General features: G+C 42.2%; 1 protein-coding gene across 3 annotated transcripts in view; it reads right to left on the reverse strand.

Annotated features, from left to right (window-relative positions):
* Positions 1-1,908: 1,908 nt before the first annotated feature.
* LOC145991582 (uncharacterized) overlaps positions 1,909-12,146 on the reverse strand; it is a 117,045-nt gene continuing 106,807 nt past the window's right edge. For 2 of the 3 annotated variants that reach the window (XM_083127631.1, XM_083127630.1), the window contains 3 exons: positions 4,904-5,179; positions 3,013-3,144; positions 1,909-2,059 (listed from right to left, as the gene is read on the reverse strand). In XM_083127631.1, the coding sequence (XP_082983757.1) occupies positions 3,068-3,144; positions 4,904-5,179 (353 nt within the window). In that variant the 3' untranslated portion in view covers positions 1,909-2,059; positions 3,013-3,067. The remainder of the gene's footprint in view (positions 2,060-3,012; positions 3,145-4,903; positions 5,180-12,146) is intronic. The other variant, XM_083127632.1, reaches the window with a different exon arrangement.

Consider the following 12,146-nt stretch of genomic DNA (forward strand, 5'->3'; position numbering starts at 1 on the left):
CAGGACACCTGGCGTGGTAGCGCGACGTGCCACATAGGATTGATGAAATTGTCGATATAGTTTTTGTGTTCCCGAAGTGTCCAACGCCCTATAGTGCTATTAGAACGTTTGTAATGAAAACTGTAACCAGCATGAAATTAGATTTGTTACAGATGAGTTGCAGCATAACTTAAATTTTGATTTCTACACTAGAAAGAAATTATGGGGTAATCTCTAGATCTTTTAATCTGTTATCGTAAGAACTTATCAGTTTTGCATTACTCTCATTGTTAAAAGTTCACTGTATTTGCTGGGATGATGGAGAATGCAATGATTGTGAATTAAAAATATGTAAATATGCATTCAAACTGAGTGAGAAGCCGTTGTACTGAGCCAATATTTCCAGTCAACGCATCACGTGACATCTGTGCGATCAATAATAATACCACAGCAATAAAAATGCAAATGTGCATTTATAAACTGTAATTTCATCCTGTACCTCTTGCTGCAAGATACGGGCCATAATCCAAAAATCGGATTACCCGATTGGAAGTTCCAGAAAGCAAATCGCAGTTGCCATTGTAATGATTTCTGTCGAACAATCGTTTTAGTTTCTCCTACATGTTTATTGTTGTCAAGTTATTATTATCGAAACTCAGAAAGTCGATAATTGCAGGACATTAAAAGTGATTGTTGTATAGTCTCGGGGGCTTTTTATGACGTAGTTTTCTTTCAAGATTGCCAGACCATGATGGTTTGTGATTTTTGAATGGTCGGTATGCTTTTTACGCAGCTGTAATTTGATTTATCTCGCAGTTTTCTTGCGGGAGAAAACGTGCAGAGCAGATCTTTTTTCTGTCCTGGTATAGTGTTTTGCTTCTTAGAGCGAGTCTTTCATGTAAATAAGGCAAGCTTACACTAGCTAATCAGAATAGTGAATACAGGTTCGGGGAATGTAATGAAAAAGTCCAAAGAAAGGAAACAGTTCGAAAAATGGCAGATAATGTCTGAACTGAATAAATTAATATTTAACGAAACAATTATCATGGAAAATAGGACAATCAAAGACATATAATTCTCTTGTAGTACTCCAGTCCAGTATCGATGACTACCCACTTCCCAATTCTTCGCTTTTCTTCCATGAATATTATGCAGAGTTTTCTTATGTTTTCCCAGATTGTGGATTTAAAGGATGGGTTAATCCCTCCCACTTCTTCAAAACTTCTGGCAAGTTGGATTACTGCAAGTTCAGGAACCAAATTCGGTAACTCATTTCCAAAAACGTATTCAAAACTTTTACAAAAGTAAAGTGGAAGACAATGCTCAGAGAACCTTTTCATCTGATCAGAACTTTCAAACATCTAGGATTCCTGATTCCTAGGGTTGGTGGTGGTCAAAACCCCCTTTGGCGAGTTTGCCTAAAAAATAACTCCAAACGCAGGAAAGATGTCAAAATGAGGATTGACTACTAAAATAAATAAACTTAACCCCTCTTCCCCTTTTGAAAATCCTGGGCACGTCACTGCCTGAGACGTGTGCGAAATAAGTTATATTCTTGGAAAAACAGTTCACCGTGACCCTATAACGTTCACTTCTGCCCGTTCTGTATTCAGTATTGTTTCTGGTTAAGACCCAAAATTCCCTTCCTGGCAATTAAATTCCCTGTGTTGTTGGATAATGTTTCATTTCCATTTGACAAGAGTTCAAACCAGGGTCCTCTGGCTCCGTAGCGGGTTACGTCCGCCGTCTCCTCACATATGTGGATTTAACGTACAATCGTTTCCATAAAACGTATGCTTCTGCAGTGCAGGTGACTGTTAAATATAGAATCAATTATGGACGAACCACCCCCCCCCCCCGAATGAAATAAACACAGCCAAAACACAACTCAAATTGTTTTATGTTTATCATAAAATAAAACACATATGGAAGGGTTAAAACTTTTTAAAATAAAGAATTTGATTATCACCTTTATTATTTAAAAACACAATGATACAGTCTACACTCTAGTTGACAAAATAATATCGCTTTTTTCACAAGGGTGCGATTTTACTATTCATATAGCCATTCCGAGATAAATCTGTAAAGAGGAGAAGTGAAGAATATTGTTAAACAATGTTTGTTAGATTAGGTACTGACTGTTGTAGAATATCACATAATTTTCAACGGTTTTATTAAAACGCAGGAAAATGGTATACGTATAAGAGCAACATTGCTAATAAATCATAGGGATTAAATTTCCAATCAAATTGTTGCTTTAAAATTAGCATACTAGTTTTCGCGGTTAAGTGGCGACGATTTTTTCCGCTTTTGCTTACGCACTATACTAAACCTTATATACCAAGTAAAAGTAACCTGTCCTTGCCCCCCCCCAAAGTTTTGCCACCTTGCATCCCCCCCATCTGTTTCGAAACACAATCGCCGCCAATGGTTACAGATAGTGCGCAGAAAAACATATGTTTTAGAATAAAATGGGATCACTTGAAATGTTTCAAGCTACAGCGTATCAGCAACTAGAGAGCGAGTTACACTGTCTTGAGCATCCAATTACAACGCATACGTTCTGGAAGACGATGACGTCAATCCAAAGCAGTATCAATCCTATATCCTCTTAATTGTGGATATAACGATTACTAGGCTCGCTAACTATCTTCACTGGATCATAAGTGCGTGATTTTTAATTATATTGATATTTTTAGTGCTAATTTGTCGCGCATAGCGTTACTTTCATTGATGATCTTGTCATTTCCTTTCTTGATGTACATAAATCTTGTACTTTTATGCAAGACAAGGCTCAGAATGATGAAGAGATTCTCTCGGACTATCGACCAGGTAAGTTCTGGAAAGGTTACCGAGCTTTCGAGAGATGACGTCACTTTTATCTTCAGGTTATAAGTTTCCAGAACTTACTTGGTCGATAACCAGATAGAATCTGTTCATCATTCGTAGCTAGGAAAGTTTCAAGCCTTACTTTAAAATATCATTTGACTGTATAACATCATACATTAACATAAGAAGGAAACTAAGAGATACCTTTATCCTCGGCTCCTATATCTTGACCGCACTGACTTTAAGATTTTGAATTTTCTCAACTTCTTGCTCCTGTTCTAACATGCCTTGGCGTCTGCTCAAAGGTATTCGGTGCAGTCCCTCCGCTACGAATACCTGTGACGTAAGCAATAGTGTACAAATGAGAAAATCTTAGATACTAACATTTTACACTAAGATTTCTGATACAGGACCTAATAACATAGAAAAGAGTTCTCACACGAGCATCAAAGCTTCTTGATTTCTGTTTCTAATAACAATAGGCGATGATTGGTGAAACTAGATCATGTAGTACAATATAATTTTGACAATATCAAGCTCATTATTTATTTATTCGGCGTTTTTTTAGTCAAAAAATATTTCCCTGTTGTGCATTGTACATACAGTAAAACCTCAATAATCCGTACCCCGATAAGCCGGACTTCGCTTAAACCGGACAGGCAAAAGGCAATAAAAAAAGCAGAATGCTGTCACGTACCCGCGTCCGGTTCCTTGGACACCTCATGTATCGTTACCTTCTATATCGGACTCTTTGTAAGGCTAAGGTAACACCTAGTCCGTTGCCAGCGATACAGGTCGGAATTTATCTGTTCTGTCCTCGAACAGATTGTGTTGATATTATCTGATTATATTACGATGATAATTTTGCTGTCTTTTCTAATCTGATCTGGATATCATCAGCTCATGTAATACCGCTATTCCAAGAATGAGGTTTGTGTGGATCTTGACGTTGCTTGATCCTGTGGAAATACTAAAAATCTCGTTAGCGATGAGAATTAGGTACTCCTGGGTGAAGACCCTGGGTCGCCTTATTGCTGACTCTTGCAGATGATTATCAAACGAATGGTCCTGGTCGGGTTTAGGTGAAGACCTCGTCCCCCTTTCAGGTTTCCGAAGTGATCCTCAGACAGCTAAGTCTACGTCTCGAGGGTGAAGACTCTGTTGACGGGACTGTTGGGCAGAGAGCACACGGGGTGAAGACCCTATATGTCTCTGGCTAGCTGTCGAAATTGTCTCGCTTTTATACCCGAGCTTGTTGATATGGTAACTAAGGTGTCTTCAACTGTCTGAGGGTTGCTATGTTGATAATTTAGTCTTCTGCCTCTCTAGCTTTCCATAATTTGTAAGTAAGAGATAATTATTATTCTTTAATTTCTAGCAATCTTCTGAAATCATCATTTTCTTTAACATTTGCAGTATTATTAAATTAACAAAATATAATTTATCTGCGTTTCCAACCAAATCCACAAAATGTCCATTTGGGAAAGAGGCCGTTATATAGGAGCGTCCTGCTTCTTGGAAAACAATAAAGTAACGTTCCTATAGGAGAATCCTTGTTTTACCTATGACAGGAATGTCGAACTTACAGAGAGGTACCTGTCAATGCAAGGTTTTAAATGTGACTAGAAGTCAACAAGAGAACTTCCCAAAGAAAAGGCAGTCAACCACTCATGAAATTCTGTTTCCCGCAGACTTTGTACTGTACTGTATAGTGTATTCAGGCCTATGCCCTTTAAATACACCATAAGAAACGTGTTTTGTTGCTATAAACGGAGTTTTAATGCACTTTCTACTGTTCTTTTAGGTTATTTCAGTTAATCCGGACTTTCGTTAAACCGGTTAACTTATCCCGCCCATTAGTTCGGATTTACGAGGTTTTACTGTATAACAAAGTAGCAATATAAATATAATACCTGCTACAACTAATACCACTGCCCAGGCCAGGATTCGAACCCGATGTTCCAGTCGTGGTAGCGTGCTGTGCTAACCACTCCGCCACAGAGGTCGGCATTGTTGAATTACGAAATGCATAGAAAACAATATACAAATTAACACACACAGTGCAACAACAACTTTCCAGTGCTGGACGCTTAACCTGAATTATGGCTGTGTGACCGAATGAACGCACTTCTCTTTCCGCCGAATCTCGCATAAGGATTTAGTTTTCGAAGATAGGATCCGGCGTTCCGAGCTCCGTATGGTCCCTGCATCCCTCCGTATGTCGCAGGCCGCTGTGTCGAGGTGAACTGCACTGCGTCATGCATGAAGCCGGGATCCGGTGGGTGAGCTAGGGCTTGGGGTGGGCCTCCTACTGGCCCTGGAACGGGCCCCTGGAGTTCACCCATTGGTACATCTCTGCCCCCGTATGAATCTAAGTGAGAGTGGTAGGAAAATGTTGTGATTTATTAATTTGTCCAATTTGTACAAACTATTTCACATATAAACATGGTTTCGTTTGAGCTTACCTTTATCCACACAAGGGGTCCTGGGTTCGATACCCGCTGGAGGCACATAGTGGTTCGGATCCCACTTTAAACTGTAGGTCCAGTCCCGATTAGCCTTACTGTGCATAAAGTGGACTTAAAACACCAAATCAACCAACCAAATCGTTTGAGTTTACCTTTATCCACACAAGGGGTCCTGGGTTCGATACCCGCTGGAAGCACATAGTGGTTCGGATCCCACTTTAAACTGTAGGTCCAGTCCCGATTAGCCTTACTGTACATAAAGTGGACTTATAACACCAACCCAATCAATCAAACACTTGATCCACAGACAGGCTGATTTGGACTGGACCTACAGTATAAAGTGGGACCCGAACCACTATGTGCTTCCACCCAGAATTCCTTGGTTACAAGGTGACGACTTTACCACTACATCAGGAAGGCAAAATGGTATAGTACAGGATATTGAAACATACTACACTCAATTTATTAATTACCAATGTATGGCCAATCTATTCTACAGATACACAGAGGTAACACAACTAAGGAATAAAGTATGTGGAAGTGTTAACAAGAAATCTGCTAGAGAACGAACTGGGGTAGTTCAATTACAGGGTGATTCTAAAGGTACAGTACAAACGAAAACCACAGATACCTCCCATGAAATAGAGACGAAAGTTCCCCTTCCACTTTGCCGAGAGATGCCTCCGTGAGGAGCTAGACAACGCCGAAAACGTGTGAAAATGAACTTCACACCTCTGTACAGCCAGTACCAGTGAAGATAGAAAGGCGGAACAAACGAAGTCAAAAGGAACACCAAAGTCGCCCATCCGAAAAACACTAGGCGGCAGCTGCGCAACGCATGCGCATGGGGTTCCACAAAGGAAATAGGAGTGTCCCGCAAGACAAGTGAAGGGAAAGGGTAGCGATCGACAACGGTAGGGAGAAAAGAAGCAATGAAGCATGAAGTAACAATTGCACAGCGGGAAACAAACACATGCAGCGCGTGGGGAGTCCCCAAACACAGTGGGGAGACACCGCAGCCAGAACAAAGCACGGTTCAACAAAAGAGAAAGAGGATCGGACGGGGAATGGTACCTGTCAAGGAGACAACAAATGCGGGACGAGGGATTCCCCGTAGCAGCACCGAGGGGATGTCACACAGAGGTCGTGCGCCAGCAGGACAAACACAGCAACTACGGGCACAGGAGGTTTATTACCACGCAAAGGTGCACTTACAGATAGGAATAGTACGTAGTACGTAGTCGTACCCCGGACTGACGTTGTTACAAAAGTTGCTCAAATTGACGACCACCACATTCAATGCAGGCATTGCAGCGTCGCAGGAAATTCTGGCGAACCCTATCAAAAGTCCCTGGCATGGTACACACCTCGGCCGATGCTGCAAGTATACGCGCTACCAATGTTTCCTTGTCAGGCACCGGGGTCTCGTAGACGAGTGTTTCCACATGGCCCCACAAGAAGAAATCCATTGGTGTGAGGTCAGGCGAACGGGCGGGCCAGGGGACGGGGCCCTCTCTGCCGATCCAGCGCTGTGGGTAGGTATGGTGCAAAAGGGTTCGCACTGTGCCATCAAAATGTGCAGGCGCTCCATCCAATTGAAACCACATACGATGTCGCACGTTGAGGGGTACATCTTCTAGCAGCTCTGGAAGGACTGATGCAAGAAAGGTGCGATAGAGGCGGCCATTTAAACGTGGTGGCAGCAGGTATGGACCGATAATCTGTTCATCGATGATACCTGCCCAGATATTCACTGCAAACTGGGTCTGATGGTGCACCTCGACTGCTGCATGTGTATTTTCATAATCCCACACATGGCTGTTTCGGCAATTGAAGATGCCCTCACGGGTGAATGTTGACTAATCAAACGTGAAAAGCACATGGCGCAAAAAACGGGGATCGTCGGTACAAAACTGCAACAGTCGTTGACAGAATTCCACACGTCGTGGGTAATCCCCAGCCTGCAACGCGTGGACTCGCTGTGGATGATAGGGATACAGCAGATCATCATGAAGGACACGCCACACTGTCGACTGTGATACTCCCACTGCACGTGCAATGCTACGGGTGCTAGTGGACGGTGTGTCGTCCACGCGAGCAAGTACGTCCTCGTCGACCGCCGCGGTGCGCACATGTCTTGGGTGACCGACATGATGGCCTGCACGTAACACACCCGATTCACCAAGGGTACGGTGCACCTTCGAAAACAACCTGCTGTCGGGTTGTCGCCTCTCCGGATACCGTCCGCGATAAAGGCGTGCAGCTGCTCGGCCATTCCCATTTCCAAGGCCGTAGAAAAAATGCATGTCCCTCAGTTCTACAAATGTGTAGCGTTCCATGGTACACACAAATTCGAAAGAAACGCCCTCCCTTACGGTTATGCAACCCGGAATTTTATATCGTCTAGTTTCGCCTGGTAGAGTAGTTCCCGAGAAGAGCAGTGTTTCCAAACCTATAACTGTAGTGTTTCCAACCCTGTATTGGATGGTTGGTTGTTGATTTGGTGCTTTAACTCCACAATACACAGTATGACTAATCGGGACTGGACCTACAGTTTAAAGTGGGATCCGAACCCCTTTGTGCCTCCACCGGGACCCCTTGATTACAAGGCGACGACGTCACCACTGCGCCATCCAAGCCTGTATTGCTTCGTAGAAGACGAAACCTTCACGTAAACTTCTTCATTCGTGAGTTACATTTGGTTTACAGACTCACATTACAGGACACTCTTTTCCTGCATTGCATGTGTTTTGGAGCATTTATTTTTCCTTCTGCGGAGAAAATTCTGTTATTATTTTACATCTTATTTTTCGTAGCTTCTCTACCATTTATTTGCTAATCGCAACAATGAGGATGAATGATGACTCCATGAAATTGATAAGAGGACAGTCATAAAGAAACCGTGGGGGCTAGATTCATATTATTATTATTACTATTATTATCTTTCTTTTTTTTTACTTTACTTTTGGCTAATCGCAACGATGAGGATTAGTGTATGATAAAATGCATGAAGGAACACTCATAAACAATCATACCCAGGCCGGGACTCCAACCCGGGAATTTCGGCAGCGAGATCAAAAGCCGACGGCTTATCACGCTCGGGCACAGCGGCGGCCAATTATTATTAGTGATATTGTCTTTAGTAGTGTATTTTTCCACCATATTCTTTCATACAATCATGAAACGGATGAAAATTAAAATGTTAAAATACCTGCCTACGTTTTTTTTTCCCTTCCTTTTTTGCAATATAAACACCTACTGCACGAAGCCAAATTGTGGGAATACGAAACAGAACCAAGTTAACATATCTTGACAGTGGAAAGTGTTAATGCAAAATCTAGAAAAGAGTCATTTAACAGTAGCCTGATTGCTTTTCCACTTATTGTATGGGGAGAATTGTGTGCAATGTGTGCGTAGTGGCAGGCAAAAGAGAATACAAAAATCGAATAGAGAGGCAACACTGTCACTGTTCTGCACTGCACAGACAACGCGTCTCGTCAAGTGGGCGGGGCACTGTGGGTGCGAGCGAGCTGCTGTTGCTTCTGCAAATAGAACACTCGCAAACAACTGAATGACGCTCCGCTTAAAATCTAGTCAATCGAGAAATAATTTGTTGAGGAAGTGAATTGAAATATAAACGCCAGAATTTGGTCTAAGCCACCTCCCTTCTCCCACCTTAAAAATTCTTGGGTGAGAGGCTACAAACTATACTAAAACTGAATTACATACAATATTTTAAGACTCAAAGTGACGTGACCTAGAACGTAGTGAAAAATCACTGGTGCAAAATTCAACATAATGACGATAAAATGAAGGTAGGAAAATGGATGTGCTAGAAAGTTTTACATACACACACACACATAGTTAGTTCCGTGTAGAAGATATTTCTTCACATTTTTCTCACCTTGGCTTCCTTGAATTCACGAAACTGTAAAGCCATGAGCTCGTTAATACCCTATAATCACGGAGTTCCAGGTTCGATTCCTGATGGAGACACAACTGCCTAGTGGTTCGGATCCAACTTTCAACTGTAGGTCCCACTTCGGGTAGTCTTTTTGAGCATGAAATGGAATTAAAACAAAATTGGAACACGGCAAACCTTCACAACACACGCGCAGAGGCCGTTGAACTTAATGACTGACAACTATTATATACATCGAACTTTCAGCGAAGCTGGAATAAGGTCTATTTGCCATGCCAAATAGTGTGAATTTTCAGTCTCGTGGTGCCTTCTATACGAAGTGCACGCAAGTTATCTAAAAAAAAAAATCAAATGTGAGGGTGAGTCGAACTATGTTTCATTCAATAAGACTCTTAACTTCAAACATATTTTGCTCTATAGCTGTCGATTTGGAATGGGCATCTAAGATTGGTTGCTTAGCGGACCGGATTTGGAAAAAAATCACGGACTGTCATAGTTCCAATCACACTACAGACATAGAAAAAAATGTTCGCATGAACATGAGAGAAGAGGTGATCTCTTCAAATGTCTCGAAATATATAGATAGAATATATAGTCAATCAAAACGAAAAACAATGGATAATGTCCAATTAAGTCGAAACGCTGTTTGAACCGGTGTTCATTCACAGAGCAGAAGGGTTATTTTGACAAAATTCTGTTTCCCTGCTGGCTGCTTCGGGTAGAAGGGCTTTGTAACGTTGCCGCTTCTTGCCCAAGCGGTAGGCCTAATTCGTTGTTTGGCCACGAGTTCCTTCATAGGTAAACGCGGCTACAGAGGATCACTGCCATAAAGGTGGTTCCCGCGCCGGCTGAAAGAGCGACGGGAATTTAAAGAACCATTGTCACTAACTTCAGACAAACATCTAATAATTTCCTTAGGTTTCGAAGCTGATCCGAAGGGACAACAAATACCAGAAAAACGACATGAATTAAATGATCGGTTGATCGTCCTTCTGTTGATGGATGGCAATTCATATTAACAATAATAATCGTAAGCTTATCATTAGTCAACAATCAAAGCTAATACGCATCTATTGATCAGAAATTACTAGAGTGTTAAAGTTGTTTTTGTACCTTTTGTTATTTTAAGTCGCTCTTCTGCCACTTTCGGCTAATGAGGATGAGTGACGATTAGATTAGATTGATACCATGATAGCAATACTGAAGCCGTGGCTCGAACCCGGAAATTTCGTGGCATCGGAAGTGGACCATTTAACGCGCTTGGCCACCAAAGAGAACCGGCTCTGAGGCCAAGCGCGGTTAGTGGTGGACTAACGATCCAGACACAGAATGTTCCGGGTTCGAGTCCCGGCCGGACCTTTGTCAATTTCTTAATCTTCAGAAATCCCTTCGCAATCTAAGACATAACACTTTATCAAAACTTAATTTCCCTCCCCTCCACCTCAAATTTCATACTCAATCTTCCCAACAAAATTTCCATGCCAATTTTAGACATCCAGTTGATATTGCTCCCTCCAGAAAAGCAATCTAAGACGTAATAGTAATACACAAGAGTTGGGATTCCCTGCCCCCCAAAATAATTATCAATCCCGCTACCTGAAAATACCACTAACTTCATTAATTGCCCACCATAATTTCCCTATCAATCTAAGACCTAATATGTAAGAGTTGGATATCGCCCCCCCCCCAATCAATATTACTTATTACCCGTAACAATTCCCCTGACAATCTACAAATTACTATTTGTATAACAGCAATGGCTAATTGATAACGTAATTGAACTTGTGCCCTGTTTACTCAGTCAAACTTCCATCACAGTCTGCGCCATAATGCCCCTCCCCCTGGGCACCACTGATTTAGAACTGTGACAACGTGAGAGGTGTAATGTAACTAATAGTTAAGTGTTAGGAATGGGTGCATGTGTGCTGCGCATTTGAATTTCATGTGAATCAAATCTGTCAATAATGTGAATATTAATGTTATAGAATATAATATAATGGTGCAGGTGTGTGAAAAAGTAACCATGAGCACCAAGGTATCAATAAGAAAGAATTGGAAAGATAAGTTGCATATGAAGATGTGTGTAATTAGTTTTGTTCTGGGATGTGGCAAAGAACATTGGTTAAACCGTGCGGGGTATCATGGTCAATACTGTGTCCACCCGCCGTTGGATTCAAGCACTGCATCTAGTCGACGAAGCAAGGATTGGCCGAGCAGATGTTTGGTCTTCTTAAACTCTCCCAAACATCAAACACGTGAGCCAGTATAGCTTCCATTGTTCTCAGCTGTCTAGGTTCCCACTCGCTCACCATCAACGCCCAAATGTTTTATATTGGGAGATTTCGCTGGCCAATCTACTCTTGATATTCCTGGGTGCTGATTAGTGTTGCCCACGGGACGAGACGGGAAAGGCTTTTAAAAATTCGAGACGAGACGAGATTGATCATGTGTCCCGAGACAGCATTTCACAGCCTTTCCACGAGACGAGACAGGCCAAAGTCTCGTCTCGTGGGCAACACTAGTGCTGATTAAACCAGATGGTGGTCGCTTTCGATGTATGGACGCTGCTGTTGTCTTGATCGAAACTCACGTGCGGAATCTCATCTTCAAGGTGTCTCTCTCGCACGCTGGGAAGCATGTTGTTTTCCAGCACTGCGACGTATTCCTGCAAATTCATTCTCGAGGACACTTCCACCAATCCATCTACTCCAGACGAACTGATCCATCCCCACACCGCCACGGATATCCTGCCACTCCTAGCATGGGTAGAAATGTTCTCGGGGTCATAGCGAGTGTTGTCGCGCCTCCAAACATAAACCTGACCATTTTCGTCAGACGAAAATACATTCTCGTCGCTCAAAATTACGATCTGCCAAAATTCTTGAGGAGCTGGTAAATATTGTAAAGCAAAACTGATCCGTGCTGCGTGATGGAAATACATCATTGCT

This window comes from Lepisma saccharinum, chromosome 8 (genome assembly GCF_977018435.1).
Source record: "Lepisma saccharinum chromosome 8, izLepSacc3.1, whole genome shotgun sequence".
NCBI classification, from domain to species: domain Eukaryota; kingdom Metazoa; phylum Arthropoda; class Insecta; order Zygentoma; family Lepismatidae; genus Lepisma; species Lepisma saccharinum.